Source organism: Trichechus manatus, unplaced genomic scaffold, assembly GCF_000243295.1.
Source record: "Trichechus manatus latirostris isolate Lorelei unplaced genomic scaffold, TriManLat1.0 scaffold00028, whole genome shotgun sequence".
Classification (NCBI taxonomy): Eukaryota; Metazoa; Chordata; class Mammalia; order Sirenia; family Trichechidae; genus Trichechus; species Trichechus manatus.
The window spans coordinates 18,772,563-18,796,966 of NW_004443964.1; the positions used below are offsets into that span (position 1 = coordinate 18,772,563).

General features: G+C 38.9%; 1 protein-coding gene across 2 annotated transcripts in view; it reads right to left on the bottom strand.

The window, feature by feature from the left end:
- The window catches only part of EFCAB3 (EF-hand calcium binding domain 3), a 36,363-nt gene that overhangs the window by 7,851 nt on the left and 4,108 nt on the right, over positions 1-24,404 (bottom strand). The window contains exons 1-6 of one of the 2 annotated variants that reach the window (XM_004374243.2): positions 18,036-18,179; positions 16,546-16,636; positions 13,044-13,120; positions 10,085-10,228; positions 8,911-8,982; positions 7,670-7,790 (exon numbers count right to left, since the gene is read on the bottom strand). In XM_004374243.2, coding sequence (XP_004374300.1) covers positions 7,670-7,790; positions 8,911-8,982; positions 10,085-10,228; positions 13,044-13,120; positions 16,546-16,619 — 488 coding nt within the window. In that variant the 5' untranslated portion in view covers positions 16,620-16,636; positions 18,036-18,179. Of the gene's footprint in view, positions 1-7,669; positions 7,791-8,910; positions 8,983-10,084; positions 10,229-13,043; positions 13,121-16,545; positions 16,637-18,035; positions 18,180-24,404 lie in introns of those variants that run through there. The other variant, XM_023729143.1, reaches the window with a different exon arrangement.

The following is a 24,404-nucleotide window of genomic DNA, read 5'->3' on the forward strand; positions in this document are numbered from 1 at the left end:
GTGGATCATAACAAATTATGGATAACATTGCAAAGAATGGGAATTCCAGAACACTTAATTGTGCTCATGAGGAACCTGTACATAGACCAAGAGGCAGTCATTCGAACAGAACAAGGGGATGCTGCGTGGTTTAAAATCAGGAAAGGTGTGCGTCAGGGTTGTATCCTTTCATATTTATTCAATCTGTATGCTGATTAAATAATCCAAAAAGCTGGACTATAAGCAGAAGAATGCAGCATCAGGATTGGAGGGAGACTTATTAGCAACCTGCAATATGCAGATGACACAGTCTTGCTTGCTGAAAGCAAAGAGGACTTGAAACACTTACTGATGAAGATCAAAGATCACAGCCTTCAGTATGGATTACAGCTCGACATAAAGAAAACAAAAATCGTGACAAATGGACCAATAAGCAACATCATGATAAATGGAGAAAAGATTGAAGTTGTCAAGGATTTCATTTTACTTGGATCCATAATCAACACCCGTGGAAGCAGCAGTCAAGAAATCAAATGACGCATTGCACTGAGAAAATCGGCTTAAAGACCTTTTTAAAGTGTTGAGAAGCAAAGATGTCACTTTGATGACTAACGTGGGCCTGACCCAAGCCATGGTATTTTCAGTTGCCTCATATGCATGGAAAAGCTGGACAATGAATAAGGAAGACTGAAGAAGAATTGACGCCTTTGAATTACGGTGTTGGTGAAGAACATTGAATATGCTATAGAGTGACAGAAGAACAAACAAATCTGTCTTGGAAGACGTACAGCCAGAATGCTCCTTAGAAGCAAGGATGGCGAGACTTTGTCTCACATACTTTGGACATATCAGGAGGGACCAGTCCCTGGAGAAAGACATCATGCTTGGTAAAGTAGAGGGTGAGTGAAAAAGCGGAAGACCCTCAATGAAATTGATTGACACAACGGCTGCAACAATGGGCTCAAGCATAACAACGATTGTGAGGATGGTGCAGGACTTGGCAGTGTTTTGTTCTGTTGTACACAAGGTCTCTGTGAGTCAGAAGTGACTCCACGGCATCTAACAACAATAATTAGAAAGTGATAATATGAAGAAAAATAAAGCAGAAAAGGGGAAATGGAGTGATAGGAGGGTTGCAATTTTAAATAGGGGAGTCAGAGAAAGCATTACTGAGAAGATGACATTTGAACAATGAAGATGGTGAAAGGGCAAATCATGAGTATATCTGGGGGATGACACTCCAGATGGAGGGAATAGCAAGTGCAAAGGCCTGGAGGTGGGAGCACGTGTGATGAATTTCAGGAACAGCAAGGAGGCCAGCATGGCTAGGGCAGTGTAACAGAAGATGAAGTCAAAGAGGTCAAAGAGGAGTGCAGGCCATGTAGAGGGCCCAACAAGTCATCATAGAGACTTTGGTTTTTACTTAGAGGGAAATGGGAGGCTTTTGGGGGTTTTGAGCAGAGATGTGACATGATTTGACTTAATGTTTTAAAAAGATCATTTGGCTGCTGTAGGAGTCAAGATGTCAGCTAGACATAGGGAGTGTTGAAGGAGACTGTGGTATGGGTGGGTCAGGGCCAAAAACAAAAAACAAACCCGTTGCTGTCGAGTCAATTCTGACTCATAGTGACCCAACAGGACAGAGTAGAACTGCCCCATAGGGTTTCTCAGGAGCGGCTGGTGGATTTGAACCGCTGACCTTTTGGTTAGTAGCCGAGCTCTTTTTTTTTTTTCCTTTTTATTGTGCAAAGTTTACATTTCAAATTAGTTTTCTCATTAAACAGTTAATACATAAACTGTTTTGTGACACTGGTTGCCAACTCTGCGATGTGTCAACACTCTCCCCTTCACCCCGGGTTCCCTGTTTCCATTCATCCATTTTTCCTCTCCCTTCCTGCTTTCTTGTCTTTGCTTTTGGGCTGGTGTGTCCATTAGTCTCGTAAACGTGAATGAATTACAAAGCACGTTCCTCATATGTGTCATTGTTGGCCCTATAGACCTATCTAGTCTTGACTGAAGGGTGAACCTCGATGTGATTTCAGTACTGGGTTAAAAGGGTGTCCGGGGGCCATACTCTTGGGGTTTCTCCAGTTTCTGTCAGACTAGTAAGCCTGGTCTGTTTTGTATGTGTGTGTGTGAATTTGAATTTTGTTCTAATTTTTTCTCCTGCTCTGTCCAGGATCCTCTATTGTGATCCCTGCCAGAGCAGTTGGTAGCGGTAACTGCTAGTTGTTCTGGGCTCAGTTTGGTAGAGGTTATAGTGGTTGTGGTCCATTAGTCCTTTGGACTAATTTTTCCCTTGTGTCTTTGGTTTTCTTCATTCTCCTTTTCTCTAGCTGGGATGGGACCAGTAGATGTATCTTAGATGGCTGCTCATAGGCTTTTAAGACCACAGTCGCTACTCATCACAGTCGGATGTAGAACATTTTCTTTATAGACTGTATTATGCTAGTTGAGCTAGATATCCCCCAGACCATGGTCCCCAATCCTCAGCCCAGTAGCTCGGTCCCTCAGGGCATTTGGATGTGTCTGTGAAGCTTCTATGATTTTGCCCTGGTCAAGTTGTGCTGACTTCCCCAGTATTGTGTACTGTTTTACCCTTCACCAGAGTTACCATTTATCTACCATCTACTTAGTATTTTTCCCTTCCCCTTTACCCCCATAACCATCAAAGATTGTTTCTTTCTGTGTGGAAACATTTTCATGAATTTTTATAATAGTGGTCTCATACAGTATTTGTCCTTTTGTGATTGACTTATTTCACTCAGCATAATGTCCTCCAGATTCATCCACGTTGTGAGATGTTTCGCAGATTCATCATTGTTCTTTATCGTTGCATAGTATTCCATTGTGTGTATGTACCATCGTTTGTTTATTCATTCATCTGCTAATGGGCACTTAGAATTGTTTCCATCTTTTTGCTATTGTGAATAATGCTGCAATGAATATATGTGTGTATATGTCTATTCGTGTGACGGCTCTTATTTCTCTAGGATATATTCCTAGAAGTGGGATTGCTGGATCATGTGGTATTTCTATTTCTAGCTTTTTAAGGAAGCGCCATATCTTGTTTTCCAAAGTGGTTGTATCATTTTACATTCCCAGCAGCAGTGCATATGAGTTCCAATCTCTCTGCAATCTCTCCAACATTTGTTATTTTCTGTTTTTCTGGATTTGTGCCAGTAATGTTGGGTAAGATGGTATCTCAATGTAGTTTTGATTTGCATTTCTCTAATGGCTAGTGATCATGAACAATTCCTCATGTGTCTGTTAGCCGCCTGAATGTCTTCTTTGGTGAAGTGTCTGTTCATATCCTTTGCTCATTTTTTAATTGGATTATTTGTCTTTTTATTGTAGAGGTGCTGGATTTTCCTACAGATTTTAGAGAATAGACCTTTGTCGGATATGTCATAGCTAAAAAAATTTTTTCCCAGTCTGTAGTTTCTCTTTTTACTCTTTGGGTGAAGTCTTTTGATGAGCATAAGTGTTTAATTTTTAGAAAATCCAAGTTATCTAGCTCATCTTCTGGTGTTTGTATATTGTTGATTATGGTTTATATCCTGTTTATGCCATATATTAGGGCCCCTAGTGTTGACTATTTTTTCTTCCATGATCTTTATAGTTTTTGGTTTTATATTTAGGTATTTGATCCATTTTGAGTTAGTTTTTGTGTATGGTGTGAGGTGTGGGTCCTGTTTCATTTTTTTTACAGATGGATATTCAGTTTTGTCAGCACCATTTGTTAAAAAAGACTCTCTTTTCCCCATTTAATGGACTTTGGGGCTTTGTCAAAGATCAGGTGGCCATAACGCAGCCGAGCTCTTAACCACTGCTCCACCAAAGAGGTAGATAAGAGCATGGGAATCAGACTGTTTGTGCTAACATCTAGGCACCTCTACCCCTTGAGCAAGTTACTTAGCTCACTTGTGCTATAGTTTTTTTCATCTGTAAAATGGGGGTGATAATAGTACATATCCATTAGGGAGGTGAGGATTAAATTAGATAATATGTATATTCTATTCTTATTCTAGTTACTTCCACATACTAATAATGGCTAACATTTACATAATATTCTTATGATGTTCTAAGTACTTCACATACATTATCACATATAATACCCAAAATTTCCCTATAAGGTAGATCTTTTTATCTCCATATTACAGATGAGAAAACTGAGGCTGAGATGTTAAAAAATGTGCCAAATTTGCAAGCATTTAATAAATGTCTTTGAATTAGAATGAAGAATAGAATTTTGTGTAGTAGGATCATATGAAGAGACTATCTACTGAGGAGCAGAAGGATATTTTTATTTTTTACTGCCTCCAACTCTTTGATTTCTCAAGTAGTTCTCTCATTAACATCTATATGTTGTTATTGTTAGCTGCCGTGGGATCCAACTCATGGTGACCCCATGTGTGCAGAGTAGAACTGCTCCATAGGGTTTTCTTTCTTTTCTTTCATTGACCCAGAAAGCATTTATTGAACGTTTAACCTCACGCTACACCCTATGATAAACAAGATGGTATGCCTGCCCTTAAGGAGCTTGTCATTTTTTAAATATAATTTTATTTTGTTGTTGATGTTGAAAATATACACAGCAAAACATACACCAATTCAACAGTTTCTACATGTATCATTTAGTGACATTATGTTCTTTGAGTTGTGTAACCATTCTCACCCTCCTTTTCTGAGTTGTTCCTCCCCCATTAACAAATTCACTGCTCCCTAAGGTTCCTATCCAATCTTTCAAGTTGTTGTTGACAATATGATCTCAAATACATAGTTTTTAAAGGAGCATAATACTCAAGGCAGACATTTTTTTACTAGTTAAACTAAATTTTTGTTTGATTTTAAGAAGACTTCATGAGATGTTTTTGGTTTAAGGTTTAAAGATTATGTCAGGGCAATCGTTACAGGGGTTCATCCAACCTTCATGGATCCAGGAAGTCTGGAGTCCATGAGAATTTGAAATTTTGTTCTGCATTTTCTCCCTGTGATTAGGATTCTTCTATGGAATCTTTGATCAAAATGTTCAGAAGTGGTAGCTGGGCACCATCTAGTTCTTCTGGTCTCATGGCAAAAGAGGCAGTTGTTCATGGAGGCAATTAGCCACACATTCCATATCCTCCTCCTATTCCTGACTCTCCTTCTTCCTCTGTTGTTCCAGGCAAATAGAGACCAATTACTGTGCCCTGGATGGCCGCTTGCAAGCGTTAAGACCCCAGGCACTACCCATTGAATTAGGAGGTAGAACAGAGGCACTAAACACATTATTAGGCCAATTAACTGGAATGTCCCATGAAACCATGACCCTAAACCTCCATACTAAGAAACTAAATCTCATGAGGTCTTTGGTTGTACATAATCAGCCTCAGCAGCTACTCTTTTTTGTCATTGTCGTAAATACATCTATCACACCAACTTTTGCCAATTTGGCTTTTTACAGGTGTACAACTTATTGACACCAATTACAATAATTGGCTGTGCAACCCCACCCTTAATCAATGTAATATTTCCATCATTGTTAACCTCCCCTTTCTCCCTCTCTCCTGCCCTCGGTAACCACTAATAAACTTTGTTCTCTATACATTTGTCTTTTGTCTTTTTATATAAGTGAGGCCATATAATATTTGTCCTTTTGTGATCGATTTATTTCAATCAGCATAACGTCTTCCAGCTCCATCCATATTGTAGCATGTATCAAGACTTCATTCTTCCTAGTAGAAGTCCATTGTTTGTAGGTACCACATTTTGTTTATCTACTCATCTGTTGATGGACATTTAGGTTGTTTCCGCCTTTTGGGTATTGTGAATAGTGCTGCAATGAACGTTGGTGTACAAGTCCCTATTTGAGTCTCTGCTTTCAAGTATTTTGGGTATATACCTAGGAGTGGAATTCCTGGGTCATATGGCAGTTCTATTTTTATTTTTTTGAGGAAAGGATATTTTTATGTTATTGTTGGTATTCTATATTTTTAAGTCTAAGTGGGATATCAGCATGCTTTGAAAGAATATGAATTGAAAAGATTGAAAATAGCAACATTTGTTTAATTTACATAATACAATGATAAAACTAGATGAATTTTGATATGTTTGAGGAAATTTATCTTTAATGATATTTTCTGGAATAAACACATTTTGGTGTGAGAATGTTTCCTTATTCTCTATTGTTAGGTCTAATTCTGGTTCTTCTATAGTCTAAAGGCTACTTGGGAAGGTCTGAACTTGCTGTACCTTTTCCCAGAGTCAAAGGACCTATTAAGAGCCTCTGCAGTTCCAGCGTGAATGGGAGTGTCTTCTATTCCAAACTAGATTTGCAAGTCCACCCGGTATCATCCCTGGAAAAATCTCATTCCTTTGGGATTCTCTGGCCTGGGGTAGGAGAGGCTGAACTTTCTTGGCTGTCTTAGGACCTCAGTGGAACCCTGAGATAAACTGAAGTCAGCCTTGCAATTTCAGAGCTGGGTAGCCCTGTGGAGACGAAGGAATATGGTCTCATGTGGTGGCATGGGCAGGGCTTTAACTGGTTCACATAGTTCATTCATGGCCTATAGAAACAAGGCAGTGTATGTGTTGCACAGCAATCAGATCTCTTGTGCATTGGCTTTTGACCAGAATAGGAAATAGGCAGCGGTGCACTGCTCAAAGATGGCGGCTAACCACGCTACTCTGAATGTGTGTCACTCTCCACTGTCCTGCCAATAATCCAATCTCCCACGTCAGGAAAATTTCAGGAGCTTGATGTGGGAGACTATGAGTTGGAATCCACTCAATGGCAATAGGTTTGGTTTTTTTGGTGGAGAGTGACACTCATTCAAGGCAGTGTGGTTGGCTGCTGTCTTTGAGCAGGGCACTGCTGCCTGTTTCCTACTCAGGTCAAAAGCCCACGCACAAGAGATTTGGTTGCTATGCAACTCGTATACTGCACATGTTTCCATAGGCCATAACTGAATCCTTTTGAACTGGCTAGAAGCCCTGGGCATGGGAGCATTTGCCTGGACACCTTCTCCTCTGTCTTAGACCAGACCCTGTTGAATAGTGTCTTAGGCTGGGTTCTCTAGAGGAAATGGCTCATGCAGCTGTGGAGGCTGGCAAGTCCCAAATCCATGGGTCAGGTGTCGGGCTGGAGGCTTCTCCTGATTCACATAGATGTAGGGGCTGACAAACCCAAGATCGGCAGGTCAGATGATAGGCTGTTGGCCCACAGGGCCGTGGAAGCTGATGAATCCCAGAGTTGGCAGGTCAGATGACAGACTGCTGGCTCACTGGACTGCAGAAGCCGGCAAATCCCAGAATCAGCAGGTCAGATGACAGGCTGCTGGCTCAAGTCCCAAGAACTGGAAGTCAGATCATGACGAGCCAGATGCAGGATCCAGAGCGAGTACCTAAGCTTTGCCAGAATGTCCATATATATTGGATGCAGGCCACACCCCCAAGGAAACTCTCCTTACAACTGATTGGCTGATCACATCAGATCACATCATGGAGGATGACAACATTATTACATAACTGCCAAATTATATCATTACATAACTGCCAAACTACATCATTACGTATCTGCCAAACCACTGAGAATCATGGCCCAGACTTGTTGATACATAACCTTAACCATCACATGTAGGATGTTAGTGAGAGGTGCCTTGTTAATATCCTCATAAGTGTATCTGAGAAGGCTGTTTTTGTCTCTTACCTTACTATTTCCATTATAGCTTTTCTGGGTAAGGCTGAAGTCTCTACAAGCTTTGATAGGATTTCAAACAACAGGATCCCTGGGCTGCTAGCTACATCTACACAGGTCTCCTTTTCTGGAACTATGGAGGAAAAAATATTTCAAAATGCTTTCTAAACAAACCATCTATCAAAAAAGTAATAAGCTGTCTTTTTATTGAGTGTTTACAATATTATTACCAAGTCAGAGACTAGAAAATTATAATAAAACATTCATGATCTGCTCTACTTGGTAGAAAGGTCATTTTGATTTATTGAGCAGATAAAATAATCATGGAATGTAAAAAATACTTCTAGTTCAATGACTTCAAGGTAAATTTAACAATACTTTTTAACATAAACATGTATTATGTGTTAAGGACTATTGTCCTGTTCTTCCAAGTAAGGGAACTGTTGATAAACATATCTCAGGTTTGCAGACAAACCCCCATTGCTATAGTGGTACTTGCAAGCAGTTACTTCTGTTTACCCTAAGGACAGTTCATAGGGTATTAATGGGTGTGTTTTCAAAACTTTACATGGTATTTGGAATTTGGAATGTATTTATCCCAGAAAACATTATATGGAGAGTGGTTAGATTTTTCAAAGCAGCCTACCATTATAGTACTAATGGTATATAAGCAAACCATTATAGTACTAATAACAATATTTCAAGTACACCTAAGCATCATTTATAATTGTGTGTGAGAACATGCTCTTTAACCTACAGTAGACTCTCCAGCTCTGGCACTGAGGGGGGAGGCTTTATCAGGGTGAAAAAAGTATTTTTCATGACCAATGAATTATCTACATCCCAAATCTGCATGAGAGATAGCATTTTTCTTTTTCTAAAAAATACTTTTTCTTTTGTAAAAGGAATACCTCCCAAAGTAATACAACACTTGGTAAAGAACTCAAACACTATAAAAGAGACCAAATATTTCTAGGCCAGTCACTCCCTGAGTGTTCTCACTGGAGACCAAAGAGCTGAAAGACTTTAGACAACTCCACTGACTGATTGATACATTTAAGTTAAAATTCTAAAACTGCCTGCATAAACTTACTTAGCACATATTTTTTTGCAGAAGCAGTACAGAGGTGAATCACTGCCCAGACTACACCTTCATGATTTGTCTCCTCACTGGAGGGCTCCGTTAATAATGCTTACTGTGCAGTAAACTGAAACTATCGACCTGCCATCCATTCAGTAGCAACTCTACTCACCCACAGCCTTGAGGAAGCGATTCTTATCTGTGAGCACCTTTATAAAATCTGAGAAGTTCACCTTCCCATCTCCTGCAACAAAAATCTAAGGCTCAGAACAAGGATAAGATACATTTTAATGATCAAAATAGGTATGCTAAATATAAAAATTAAAACACCTTAGGCCCTTTAATACTTAAAATCAGAGCATTTTTGGGCTGGAAGTTTGCTCAGGGAAGTACTACTCTTCTCAAAGTGGTCTTAGCACATACTAGTCACCTACAGCCAACAGAAGCAATGGTGTGGTGTAAATGTCAAGTCACAGCGCTCTCAGCCACTCCAATCCTGCCCACCCCACCTTTCCTGGAGACCTGCTGTTTTTGCAAAGAATCCACCCCTGCTGTCCCACTCGATACCACCCCATCATTCCTATTGTAACCTCCCCAAGTTGTACCCCATTTTTGTTAAAATTAAAGGATACTGAATGCTATTAGAGGAGTGTGGATATGTGTGTGTGTATGTGTCGATGAAAGTATAGAAAGATTGGGCAGTTAGTGGCAACAGGTGACACCTTAATTAACGGTGACACTGAATCACATGTGCAACTGATACTGACTAAATGTGGCACTGGCAATTGGGTGGGGACAGGTGAGAGGATAATATGCTGATTATATATTTCACATAGCATGTCAGCTTGAGCTACTAATCAGTACATTCGTAAAAACATTATCTATATGCTTTAAAAATACCAGCAAAAATGCTGTGGCGTTTAAAATTCAATATAGGTAGGCCCTAATGTTGGAAGGAAGATTTGTAGCATTATGAGTCAAACAGAAACGAAGGGCTTGAGTTTTTTTTAACTTGTCATTTTTGAAATTGTCAGTGCCTTTGTATCTGTTTTTTCAAGGCACGGTCCAAAATGTACATCATGACAGGTAGCATGAATGTTAAAGTGAAATGTGATAGTCTTTCTTAGTTTCACAGAGGAGTTTTCAAAGAATAGTTCATTTTCTAGCATTAATTTGTTTTCATAACTTATACACATAAACCTCACTGATATCCTTAAAGGGAAACATATACATATATTTCTGGAAAATAATAAGTGAGGTTTATTTCTCATATTTATAAGTCACTAACAGAAAAATATACATTGACAAAAACTTCTTTGATAAAAATGAGAAATCAAAGTACTCACGGTCAATATCAGCACATCTCAATTCATTATAGACATCATGCTTGGTTAGATTCATTCCCAACTTAGCTAAAGTGCACATCATTCCATGTAAATCAATACAGCCAGTTTTATCCTTGTTAAAGAAGTTGTAGGCATCTTGGAAGGCTGGGGAAATGGAATTAAGTTAGCGATTAGTCAGGACCGTCATTAAAGAAGACTACACGTGCTAATGGAACTAGGGCAGACGATACAGTTGATAGGAGATCATGTTCTGAAAAAGCGTTGAGAGAAAAATGAGACATTTCTTATAAAGGACAGTGTCCTTCCATAGGAATTGAACTGGAATAAACAAATTGGTGGAAAACCAAATGTAGTATGCAGAATGGCCTTGTAAAGATGTCCACACCTTAATCCCTGGAACCTGTGAAGATACTATGTTGCATGGCAAAAGGAATTTTGCAGATAGCATAATTAAGGAATTGACAGAATACCAATTGAGACATTTCAACAAACGGATGCAACACTAGAAAGGCTCATTCGTCTATGCCAAGAAATTTGGAAGACAGCTACCTGGCCAACTGACTGGAAGAGAGCCATATACGTGCCCATTCGAAAGAAAGGTGATCCAACAGAATGCAGAAATTATCAAACAATATCATTAATATCACACATAAGTAAATTTGTGCTGAGAATAATTAAAAAATGGTTACAGTAGTACCTCGACATGGAACTGACAGAAATTCAAGCTAGATTCAGAAGAGGATGTGGAACGAGAGATATCAGCTATTGATGACAGTTGAATCTTGGCTGAAAGCAGAGAATACCAGAAAGATGTTTACTTGTGTTTTATTGACTATGCAAAGGCATTTGACTATATGGATCATAACAAATTATGGATAACATTTTGAAGAATGGGAATCCCAGAACACTTAAATGTGCTCATGAGGAACCTGTACATAGATCAAGTGGCAGTCATTTGCACAGAACAAGGGGATGCTGCGTGGTTTAAAATCAGGAAAGGCGTGTGTCAGCGTTGTATCCTTTCACTATACTTATTGAATCTGTATGCTGAGCAAATGATCTGAGAAGCTGGACTATAAGCAGAAGAACGCGGCATCAGGATTGGAGGAAGACTTATTAGCAACCTGCAATACGCAGATGACACAATCTTGCTTGCTGAAAGCAAAGACGATTTGAAGCACTGACGAAGATCAAAGACTACAGCCTTCAGTATGGATTATACCTTGACATAAAGAAAACAAAAATCCTCACAAATGGACCAATAAGCAACATCATGATAAACAGAGAAAACATTGAAGCTGTCAAGGATTTCATTTTACTTGGATCCACAATCAACTCCCATGGAAGCAGCAATCAAGAAATCAAATGATGTATTGCACTAGGCAAATCTGCTGCAAAAGACCTCTTAAAAATGTTAAAAAGCAGAGATGTCACTTTGAGAGCCAAGGTGCGCCTGACCCATGTCATGGTATTTTCAATCACCTCATACGCATGTGAAAGCTGGACAATGAATAAGGAAGACCGAAGAAGAATCCATGCCTTTGAATTATGACGTATTGCACTAGGCAAATCTGCTGCAAAAGATGTCTTTAAAGTGTTGAAAAGCGAAGATGTCACTCCTGAGGACTAAGGTGTGCCTGACCCAAGCCATGGTATTTTCAATTGCTTCATATGCATGCAAAAGCTGGACAATGAATAAGGAAGACCGAAGAAGAACTGACGCATCTGAATTATAGTGTTGGCGAAGAATATTGAATATACCATGGACTGCCAGAAGAACAAATCTGTCTTGGAATAAGTACAGCCAGAATGCTCCTTAGAAGCGAGGATGGCTAGACTTAATCTCATGTACTTTGGACCTATTATCAGGAGAGACCAGTCCCTGGAGGACATCATGCTTGGTAAAGCAGAAGATCAGCAAAAAAGAGAAAGACCCTCAATGAGATGAACTGACACAGTGGCTGCAATGATGGGCTCCAACATAGCAACGTTTGTAAGGATAGCACAGGACCAGGCAGAGTTTCATTCTAATGTGTGTGGGGTCGCTATGAGTCAGAACTGACTTGACAGCACCTAACAACAATAACAACAACAACATAATTAAAATGAAGAGATTATCATGGATTATCTGAGTGGCCCAATCTAATCACATGAACCCTTAAACACAGAGAACTTTTTCCAGTTGGAAGCAAGAGGGATGCGGCAGAAGGAGAGATCAGAGGGATGTGAAGCATGAGAAGGATTCAACTCACCACTGCTTGTTTGAAGATGGAGGGGCAACGTGACATGGAACACAGGTGGCCTTAAGGGGCTGAGAGAGGTTCCTGGTTTACAATCAACAAGGAGTTGGGGACTTCAAGGAAATGAATTCTGCCAACAGCAGAATGAGCTTAGAGCAGATTTCCCCCAGAGCCTTCAGGAAAGAGCCCATGCCAGCTGACACCTTGATTTCAGCCTTGTAAGACCAGAGAAGAGGAATCACCTGAGCCCACTGGGACTTCTGACCTACAGACTGAGTGATAATAATTTTGTGTTGTTTTAAGCCACGAAGTTTGCAGTAATTTGTTACAGCAAATATAGAAAACTAATACACCAAGTCAGACTCAAATTATATGTATGTTTGATACAGACCTGAGGTTTTTCCAAAGAAATATTCAAGGTACTAACTGGAGCCAAAATCAAACATATGTGTTTTTTAAAATTAGTGAATGAAGAAATAAACTCAAATAAAGTATATCTCAAATAGTAATTTCATGTTACATTTAATGTCAGCATTTCTACCTGTAAGAGAGTGATTAATCCTACAAAGGTAATGATACCTGCCCTATGATTGTGTGAAAGGTTATTTAACATCTTTCCTTGATAAAAGGTAGTCTTGATAAAAGTCTAGAGCATTTTGTAGTGCCAGAAAGTAAGGAATTGCTCAAAAAGCATTAATTTTGGGGATGAGTCTCATTACCTTCCATTTGTGAAGCATTCAACTTCTTTTCTTTGTGCTGCGTTTGGTTTTGGAGAAATCCTGGTGAATCTCTATCCCTGATAGAGACATGAAAAGATTCAACAAATATATGGAACCAGCAAATAGTCACTTTTTGCTGACTGGAATGGCTGTAAGCACCATAGTATATCTAGAGACACACTATATCTAGAGACATCTAAGGCACCTGTCACTGTCACTTGCCAGTAGCTACAGGACGGACAGTGAGAAAATGTTGGCTACTGAGGTTAGCCCTATGTTTGTACACACTCTTTTCAAAAAAAACAAGCCATCTGATTTCCATCATTTTACAAAAGAGGCTCAGATGGATTAAATAATTTGTGCCAGGTCACAGAGATAGTAAATGGAAGACTTGGGATTCAAACCCAGGTTTGTCTGACTCCAAGCTCCAGTCTGTAAGGCTTATGCTAATTCCTTTTGTTAGAAATATAAGTTGTTTCAAATTTCTAAATAGTATAAATAATGTGTGGTGAATATCCTTACAGAGAAACCTTTGTATCCATGATTATTTTAAGATTTTAAAACATATATTGCCGAATTGTTATTTCTACCAGCGTAAGAGAGAGGGGCTGGGGGAGACAGGAAAGGGAAGACGGAGAAAAGGAGGGAGGGAGAAAGGAGAGAGAAGGGGGGGCGGGGAGGAGAGGTGGGAGGAGAGAGAAAAGGAAAGAGAGAGAAGGAACTGCTAGAAAGTTTGCAATCGTGGGTGACTTTTCATTTCCTCAGGAAATTAAAATCTGGAAAAAAGTGGGAAAATATTAATACTTTAAAACAAAACCAAACCTGTTGCTGTCGAGTTGATTCTGACTCATAGCGATCCAGTAGGACAGAATAGAGAACTGCTCCATAGGGTTTCCAAGGAAGTGGCTGGTGGATTCGAACTGCCGACACTTTGGTTAGCAGGCGAGATCTTAATCACTGCACCACCAGATCAATATAAGGTATCCCTAATGGAGCCCTGGTGGTGAAGTGGTTAAGAGCTTGGCTGCTAACCAAATGTCAGCAGTTTAAAACCACCAGCCACTCCTTGGAAACCCTATGGGGGAGTTCTACTCTGTGCTATAGGGTCGGTATGTGTCGGAATCCACTCGACGGCAACAGGTTTGGTTTTTGGTTATATAGATCTGCAGTAATTCATTAGTTTATGTTTTGTCATTGTTAGTTGCCATTGAGTCGATGGTGACTCATGGCGACCCCATGCGTGCAGAGTAGAACTGCATCATAGGGTTTTCATGGCTGAGACCTTTCGAAAGCAGATTACCAGGCCTATCTTCCAAGGTACCTCTGGGTGGCTTCTAACGGTCAGCCTTTCAGTTAGTAGTTGAGTGTCTAACTGCTTGCACCACATAAAAAATGGAAACGGTTTTTGCTTATAATATGGTGATTTAAAAGCAAATTTATACAAATAATAATCAAAATTTTATAAATTTATTTTATGTAAAATACCTTCAGTTTTGATGCTAGTAGAACTGAAAGTTTTAAGAAATATACCATCTTTTAGTTTTCGTGGTTTTACACGAAGCAGTTAAAAAAATTGAAACTAGAAGAAATACTCTGCACTGTAGTAAAACAAAAAAGTATTAAAGCTTATGAATTTAGTATCTTTTACAGTATCTAGTAGATTCAAATCCATCTTCTTTTTTTTTAATTGTACTTTAGGTGAAGGTTTACAGAACAAATAGTTTCTCATTAAATAGTCAGTACACATATTGTTTTATGACATTGGTTAACAACCCCACGACATGTCAACACTCTCCCTTCTTGACCTTTTTTTTCTTTTTGGTGAAAATATACATAGCCAAAGATACACCATTTCAAAAATTTCTACACGCACAGTTCAGTGACGTCGATTATGTTCTTCCAGTTGTGCTGCTATTCTCACTTTAGATGAAGGTTTACAGAACAAAATAGTTTCTCATTAAACAGTACACATGTTGCCCTATGACAATGGTTAACAACCCCACTACACGTCAACACTGTCCTTACTCAACCTTGGGTTCCCTATCGCCAGCTTTCCTGTCCCCTTCTGCCCCTTCTAGTCCTTGTCCCTGGACTGCTGTGCCTCATTAGTCCTGTTTTGTTTTATGGGGCTGTCAAATTCCTTTTCAAAGAGGGATCTGGGAAAAAAAGGAGGCGATAAGCTCACAAAATGCATTGTTCTCAATTTTTTCAACACCGAGTTTTAATCTAATTAGTCTTATTTTCTTAGCTTTTATTAACATTGGTTTCTTTTGGTGTTTCCTTTTTATCACCTATTTGCCTTTATGAAAACTCAGGTTTGTCCTTGCTCAGGTAGGTTATTTTATATTTGTAGCATTTCTAAATATAAACAAATTTCTTTGGCATGATGTAAAAGATGCAGTAGATGGAGAAATATGAAGTTTTCCAGAAACAAGAGGAAAGTAGGCCAGGTGGTATAAAGCCTCCATTAGCTACATTAAAAGAAGGATACACGTGGTAGAAGTTCAAACCTTATCCTGGTTTGAACATTGGAAAAAGTCTTTATTCGACAATATTTCAAAGGATCAAGAACCTTAGACTTGGAATGAAACGTCCAGCTTCTCATCTAATGTAGAATTTCCCTCTACATGTGGTATTATCTAGTCTTTGCTTGACTACTTTCAGTGACAAGGAACTCACTGCTTCAGTAGATAGCTTGTAAAATGCCCACATTTACATATTGAGATTCATGACTTTATGTGTAATAAACTGTAGTGTTTGGAACTGAAAAAAAAAAAAAAGAGCTTGTAATGCAGGAAAAGGGAACAATGAGATCAAAGGATTTAGCTGCTAGAAGGGTATCTTGCCTTCTTCTTTCTAAAAAGGTTTGTAATGTATTCCTTTAGCAGAGGTACAGTCAAGGACACTAGGAGAATACTCTCAAAGTGGCAAAGAAAATAGATAACTGTGGGAGAGGAGAGAGGCTTTTCTTCTTATGATCTGATAAAATATAGATTGGGGTCTCATTTCCAGTCATTAGTGGCTGTTTATTGGAATTTGTTGTTAGCAGACTGAGAAAAAGCTATGGTTAATGTCACAGGCAAACCCCTCTTCTAATTTTAGTCCAGGGTCAGTCATGGTCAAGTTACATGATTTCATCTTTCTGGCCATATTTGAGCTATAGATCCTTTCTCTATGCTCTGACTTGTTTAGAGGTTTAGGTCTTCTTTATGATCTAAATGTATTCTCCTTTAAACTGACACTCAAAATATCTCAGTTTACAACGGACAACTTTCTGAGCAGTCTAGGGTATTCTGTACCCTAGACTTGGGAGAACAGGAAGGAGAACACTTTGTTTCTCCAAAAAGGGTATATACATCTTTTTATAAAAATCTTGATCTTCAATTCTTAAATATTTCACAACTAGATTTATTACAGAATAGATATCTGAAGAGCACATATTCATCATTCTAATAATTCATTGTCTTAATATATTTATTACCATAATACATGCATTTCCTACCTCTTGCCATAGGAGATGGGTACTTTTGTTAGAGGATTCAGCTTAAGTTTTGATTTAATGTCAGAAGCTGCCATGTGGCCAGTGACTCTGTCTGTAATTCAGAAGACACAGTTAAGGATTAAATAAACTCAACTCAGATTAATTTCTCTATGTTCTTTTTCAACTTGCTCAGCACAAGGCTCTCTGGAATTTCAAGTCCAGGGCCTCTAGGAATGATAGGTAATATGTGGAAATTTAAGTTAGAGGTATGCACCGAGTTTGAAGACCATGTGGAAGGGCCCCTTTATTGTTCTCAAATCCCTAAGCAAAATTTGTTGCCATTGTTTCCCTTCAAATAGTGTTACTCTGACTCTATATAAAAACAAATGATGTCATGTAACACAGATAAATTTGTGGGAAAAGCTATTTAAAGATGAAATATATTTATGAAATCAATAGAACATTCCATGTCATAATTGACAGAGAATAAAATGTTATAGCATTTCCAAAATATTTACCTACTTGTTTATACCTTGTGCACCTGCCTGGTAGTAAGTAGATTTACCCAGAGTTTCCTTCTGGGAGGCCCATCCCTGCCCCGTCAGTTCTTAAAAATCCACTGCTCTTTTTTAAAAGAATGGGATGGGATACAATGCTATTTCACTACTTTAGACCCTCCTGAATGGACTCTTTGACCACTGTGGCCTCCCTATTCCTCCTTTTCTACTTTTTGCTTAGAGTTTGAATAACAGAGCCTACAGACCAATAACTGGGTTCATAGGGCTTCCTCCTTGGGACCTAAGCCTGCAGAAGTCTTCAGCCTACCGCCTGAGCTGCAGGTTTTGGATTTGCTAGCCCCCGCAACCTCATGAGCCAGCAGAGGCCTCCAGCCTGCTGCCTGACCTGCAGATTTTGGGTTCATCAGCCCCTGTAGCCACAGGAGCCAGCAGAGATCTTCAGCCTTTCACCGGACCCACAGATTTGGGACTTGCCAGCCCCTGCAATTGTGTGAGCCATTTCACTGAAGTAAATCTGTCTCTATATATTTATATATATGCTTCACCGGTTTTGCTCCTCTAGAGAATCCAGACTAATACATCTTATCTCTCCAATTATCTTTACAAAATGGAGAATGTATTATGTGGCTCACTGACAAGAAAACTAGGTGGCTGACTAGGAATAATGGATAATCAGATACTATTATACTGTGAATAAAAAGGTCTCTGAATGTTTGGTTAGAATTTGATCAATTTTCCCACATCTTCCCCTCAGAGCCTGGAAAGCGGCTGTTTCTAACCAAATCAATTACATGTACTCAAAATCTGGAAACCTACCACAGAGCTGGGAACTCTGGAGAGCCTCAACAATTTAGGCACTTGAAAGCTGCTGTCAAATCATTCTCATGGCTCAAAATAATCCTTACTCTAAAAAAAAATCTTCACTCTCTCATAGAGATGATAGATTTTAAAAAAATAATTCAGCATAGAATCCCACAAAATCCTGTTATTTACCTACTGTAAGCTGTGCTACATACTACTTCTGGGCTTCAATCAGATCAACAATACAATAAAGGGTTTGTTCCATCATACAACTGTGACCTCATTCACTGCTCAGGCTCAGGCACAGGGAAAGAATGACCCACAAACTCCTTCCTGTCTTACAGCAACTGTGTTTTCAGCGTGGTTCATTCAGTACCCTGAGGGTATGTGTGGGTGTGAGATACAGAATCTGAATATTTTGACACTGTTGGGACTTAACAGAAGAGGAAGTTTTTTTTTTTTTTTTTTAAATTCTACGTTGATGTATTTCATATTAAACATTAGTGAGTTGACAGTTACTTAGTAAAACATTTTACCTAGCTGCCTTGATTGAATGGTGATTAAGAATCATTTCATTAATTGTTTAAGCCTAGGAAGAGGGGTTAAAAAAATCAAACTCTCATAGGCTTGTAGACTTTAGTGGATTAGTTTAAAAAGAGCAGTTAAAGGATTATGATTGTTTTAGTCAGAAGCCAGAGTATTCAAGATTGGACACGTCTCATTGGTTTGTAAATCCTCAGGCACACGAGTGTCTTTATTAGTCGTCATCATGGCGAAGCACAAATACCACTGAAGAGCCCCAAGGCTTGTTGTTGTTAGCTGCTGTCGAGTTGATTCAGACTCATAGGGACCCCATGTGTGCAGAGTAGAACTGCTCCACAGGGTTTTCAAGGCTGTGACCTTTCAGAAGCAGATTGCCTGACCTATCTTCCAAAGCACGTCTGTGTGGGTTTGAACCCCCAATACCACTGGCAGAGCCCCAAGGCTTAGCTAATTATATAGTTGGCTCCTGAAATTGCTTCAGGCTCTACTTCGCAATTCTAGAGGTTGCTGATTCCTGCTCTGAGAGTTCATTCATTATGAACATCATTTGACTTTAACCTGGTCTTCTCAGATTTGGTACACTCTCTCCCATTCTGGCCAGGAACACAAAGGGAACGTTTTATTTACAAATTAATTCAACAAATATTTACTAAGGACCTACTATGTTAGGGGCTGCCAAGATTTAAAATGGGGATAATGACAGTTCCTGTTGGATGGAGTTGTTGAGAAGTAGAATTTTAACACGTAGCATTGTAGCACTAACAGAAGGGCAGTCTAGAGTAGAAGAGCAAAGGCTTGTAGAGTAACGTTGGGAGATCAGGAGACAAGAAACAGTTCAGCTACATTAGAGGATAGGATGCATGAAGTGAGATGGTGGGGGCATAAGAAGTTAGGTATGTTGGGGTTGGTTATTAGAACAGAGATTGCAAAATTGATACCCACACATTTCATTTGGCTAACACACATTTAAAAACCTTTTGAATTTCATAAGTGAAAACATGGGTAAATTATCAATTTACGATTTCTTGTGAAAAACCAAAAGATCAGAAACTATAGAATATTCCTGCTTAGCAATAATTGGCAGAGGCAGAACAATTGTTGCTCCTTTGGTTGGAACCTAAGATTTCTTAATTGCCATAGTCCCTATCATTTTTTTCTAGTCTCTTATACCAAGCCCATGTCACTCATTTACCTGGTCTCTGTAGACATGTGATTATCTCGATTGTGAAGCTAAGGGAGTTTGAACTTTACTAGTGCTGGGGATCCCTGGTGATTTCTGAGTAGGGGAGTTACATGAATATAGCTATGTTTTCTATGAGAATTAATTCAACTATACCAATTTAAGGATCACTTACAGTCATATTCCCCTCTGACTTTACGGAGATCAAAAAGATGGGGCAGAATATGTGGTATCTGGTATGTGACTGAATGTGAGGGTCCTGTACCCCACCTCTATGACCTTATCTCCTCCTACCCTCTTTTCTTTGCTCTTCCTCAAAACCTGCAAGCATGCCGTTGTGTGGGGGCATTTGTACTCGGTATTCCCTCTGCCTGGAGTGCTCTTTCCCCAGACTTCTGCATGGCTTTCTTCCTTACCTCCTTAGGTCTTTGTTTACCTGCCCTTCGTCAGTGAGGCCTTTCTTGATTATTTTGCCCCAATTCCAGCACTTCCTGTGCCTCTTTTCTTGCTTTTTCTCTGAAATCTCTGCCACGCTATTATCTTGTTTATTGTGTATATCTATTCACTAGAAAATAAGCTCCATGAGGAGAGAAATTTTTGTCCTAAGCACCTAGAATAGTGCACAGCACATGGTAGACACTAACTATTGTTAGATGAATGGATACATGCATTCATTCATCTCTTCAGCAGACACTTATTAAATGCACGTACGGGGGGTAAAAAGGCTTATAAGATTTCATGCCTGCCCTAAAATAGCTGGCAGAGAAGAGGGACAAGTTTATATAAATTTAGGCTTCCATAATCTGTGAGTGAAATCATCAAAATTAACAGGGTGGTATATATAAGGAAGGAGTCCCTGGGTGGTGAAAACAGTTAAGTGCTCGGCTACTAAATGAAAGGTTAGCAGTTCAAAACTACCCTCTAGAGGCACCTCAAAAGAAAGGCCTGGGGATCTGCTTTCAAAAGGTCACAGCCATAAAAATCCTATGGAGCGCAGTTCTACTCTGCAACACACGGGTTACCATGAGTTGGAATTGACTCAATGACAACAGGTTTGGTTTGTTTTTTTTTTAGATACATAAAGAACTAAAATATCCCGGGGGAGTAACCTTGTATTATAATTTAGCTTCACCAAATTATCCAGTCATCCTTATCTAAATGGGATGAAGAGCTGATTTCCCTTATTTTATTTGTGGGCACATCCTAGGTAGCTTAGAGTTGGTAGACAGATGTGATATTTATCTGTCGGGCTGATGGTCCTAGGACATAAGCTGAATTCCATAGCTTGGTCCACTGGATAGCAGGAAAGTACTTTGGGGTTAGGACTTTGGATACCTATGTCCGGGGCTAGCCTATAATTTCTTTTTTTCACTTAAAGAGCCTGGCTATTAAACAGGTACAGATTCTGAGTCCTTGTGTCTTTCAGCAGGTACGTTGTTGGGTCCATCCTAGAATTTTTAAAAATTGAGGTATAATTCACATACTATAAAATTCCTGTTTTAAACTGTATAATTCAGTGAGTTTTAGTATGTTAGATTGTACAACCATCATCACTATCTAATTCCAGAACATTCTGATCACTCCAAAAAGAAACCCTGTACCCACTAGGAGCTGCTCTCTATTCCTTTCTCCTCCTGTCCCTGGCGACCATTAATCTACTTTGTTTCTGTGGATTTGCCTATTCTGGACATTTCATAAAAACGGAATCATCCAATATGTGGCCTCTTGTGTCTGGCTTTTTTCACTCAGCGTAAGGTTTTCAAGGTTTATCCATGCTGTAGCATAAATCCGTACTTCATCCTATCAGCACTTCATTTTTATGGCTTAGTAATTCCATTGTATGGATATACTACATTTTATTTAGTCATTCATCAGTTGATGGACATTTGGGTTGTTTCCAATTTTTGGCTATTATGAATAATGCTACTATAAACATTCATGTACAAGTTTCTGTGTGAACACAGAATCCATTTATTTTGGGCATATACCTAGGAGAGGAATTGCAGGTTCATATGGTAACTCCATGATTAAATTTTGAGGAGCTGCCAAACATTTTCTAAAGTGACTGCACCATTTTACATTCCCACTAGCACTGTATGAGGGTTCTGATTTCTCCACATCCTTGGAAACACTTGTTATTTTCTGCCTTTTTAAATTAGAGCCATCCTAGTGGGTGTGAAGTAGTATTGTGGTTTTGATTTTCTTTGCTAATGATGTTGAACAACTTTTCATGTGCTTATGGGATATTTGTATATCTTCTTTGGAGAAATGTCAATTAAGATCATTTCCCCATTTTAAAAATTGGGTTACAGGTAGTCCCCGGGTTATGAATGTTCCGACTTACGGACAACTCATACTTGCCCTTTAATGTTATATAAATTTGCCCTCATTTTGAAACAACTGAATCAACCCCTACTGGCAACAAATTCTTCGTCACGATCACCTTCCACTTGTTGCACATGCAGTTTTTAAATCATTGAAAAGGCCACGAGGCTTTTCTTGCACTAAAGTAAGGCTAAATAAGAACCACATGCACCTGTTCTGACTTACCTACAAATTCGATTTAAAGACTTAAAGCCACAGTTAGGAATGGATGTTGCTCCTAATCCAGGGACTGCTTGTATTTGTGTTTTTATTGTTGAGCTATAAGAGTTCTTATATATTCTGGATATTAGGCCCTTAGCAGATGTATGATTTACAAATATTTTCTCCCATTTTATGGGTTGTCTTTTCATTTTCTTTTTCTTTTTTTGGCTTTAACAAACATAAATTTATTTTCTCACAGTTTAGAAGGCTAGCCGTCTGAATTCAGGGTGCCAGCTTCAGGGGAAGGCTTTTACCCTCTGTTGACTCTGGAGGAAAGTCCTTGTCTCTTTGAGCTTCTGCTCCTGGGAGATCTTTTTTTTTTTTTTTAATTGTTGTAGTTTAAGTGAAAGTTTACAATTCAAGTTAGTCTCTCATACAAAAATTTATACATACATTGTTATGTGACCCTTATTGCTCTCCCTATACTGTAACAGCACACTCCTTTCCACCTGATTTCCCAAGTCCATTCAACCAGCTCCTAACCCTCTCTGCCTTCTCATCTCACCTCCAGACAGAAGCTGCCCATTTAGTCTCATGTATTTACTTGAGCTAAGAAGCACACTCTTCACTAGTATCATCTTATGTCCCACAGTCCAGTCCAATCTTTGTCTGAAGAGTTGGCCTCGGGAATTGTTTTAGTTCTGGGTTGGCAGAGAGTCTGGGGGCCATGCCTTCTGGGGTTCCTCCAGTCTCAGTCAGACCATTAAGTCTGGTCTTTCTACTAGAATTTCAGTTCTGCACCCCACCTTTCTCCTGCTCCATCAGGGACTCTCTGTTATGTTCTCTGTCAGAGCTGTCATTGGTGGTAGCCAGGCACCATCCAGTTCTTCTGGTCTCAGGCTGATGACGTCTCTAGTCTATGTGGCCCTTTCTGTCTTTTCATTTTCTTGATAGTGCCTTTCGAACCACAAAAGTTAGTCCTAGAATTTTAGGACTAAAATTCTAAGGAGATCTTAGAGATAATCAATATAATTAATCCCTTTCATTTTATAAAGACACTAATGTCCAGTGAATTGAATTAATATTTTTAGTGGCAGAGTCAGGAGTAACTACTTTGCAAATTCCACTGTGCAACCAAATAGGTTACAATGTAATTAGAGGTTAAAAAAAATCACAAATGAAGCCATTAGAAAAACAATATAAAATACATGATAATCGCATGGGATAAAGTGTGGTAAAGGTGAAAGGAACTCAGAAAAACAAATGGAGGGATAATTGTGTTCAATCACCTCATCAACAAATAGAAAGAGGAGAAAGACTGACAAGACAATTAGGGAAAATAATTGTGAGATGAAAAAAATAAGTCAAAGTATTAAACCTCATCATTAAAATTCCTTCACACCACGTTTCACACTCATCTTTAATATCACTTGCAGCTTCTATCAATTTATGCAGAGCCGTCATTCCTTTTGCTTAAAGACAAGATTAAGAGTCAAAATTTATGTAAAATACTGAAGTTATGGTAAGTAGAATAGGAGGGTATAATGTTATTTTTTTTCCAGTTGAGTGGGAAACTGAAGAAAATGTCAAAGTTAAATCTGATATCTATTTTAACTCATATTGTTTCTTTTGGTGCCTTAATGTATCAAACTCCAAAAGCAAAATTGAAAAGCATTATAGAGGCAGCATTGACAAATTATTTATCATCTTTCAGGATGTAAAGAAGAGAAATGACTGAAAACCTGTTGACTCAAGAGAAGACAGTCTGCTATGAATTGTTGACTAATTATATATAATGGTCTATATAATACATATATAATGGTATAGATATTTCTTTCTAGTAAATTCTCTTATGAAATATGTGGATACAGTATATGCCATAATAAACATTAACTACACAATCTCCTTCCCTCATTCCACCCCACAGCTAGAACCACCACCAAACAAATGCCTCAATAGTACTGATTCAACTCTCCCCACCCTTCTCAACATGTCGGGGAGTTTGATTTCCTAAACATGAGGAGATTAACTCTCAGGGGGAAAAAAGCACTGGATATTCGGCTCAATTCCCTATATGTGGTTTGGTTTGGCCACATAAAGCCAATAATGTACTTATTTTCACATCAAAAAAGGCCAGTGGCAGGTTATGGAAACATGGAAAGCACCTGGTGGAATGTTTAGGCTATGAAGGCTCTACAGGGTAATATATCATGCAAAAAGCAAGACCCATAAAGTAGATATATCTTCTTTACTGGGGGAATGGTTAATATTAAGGCCAAACACATGATTTGTAACATCAAGAAAAACCTGTC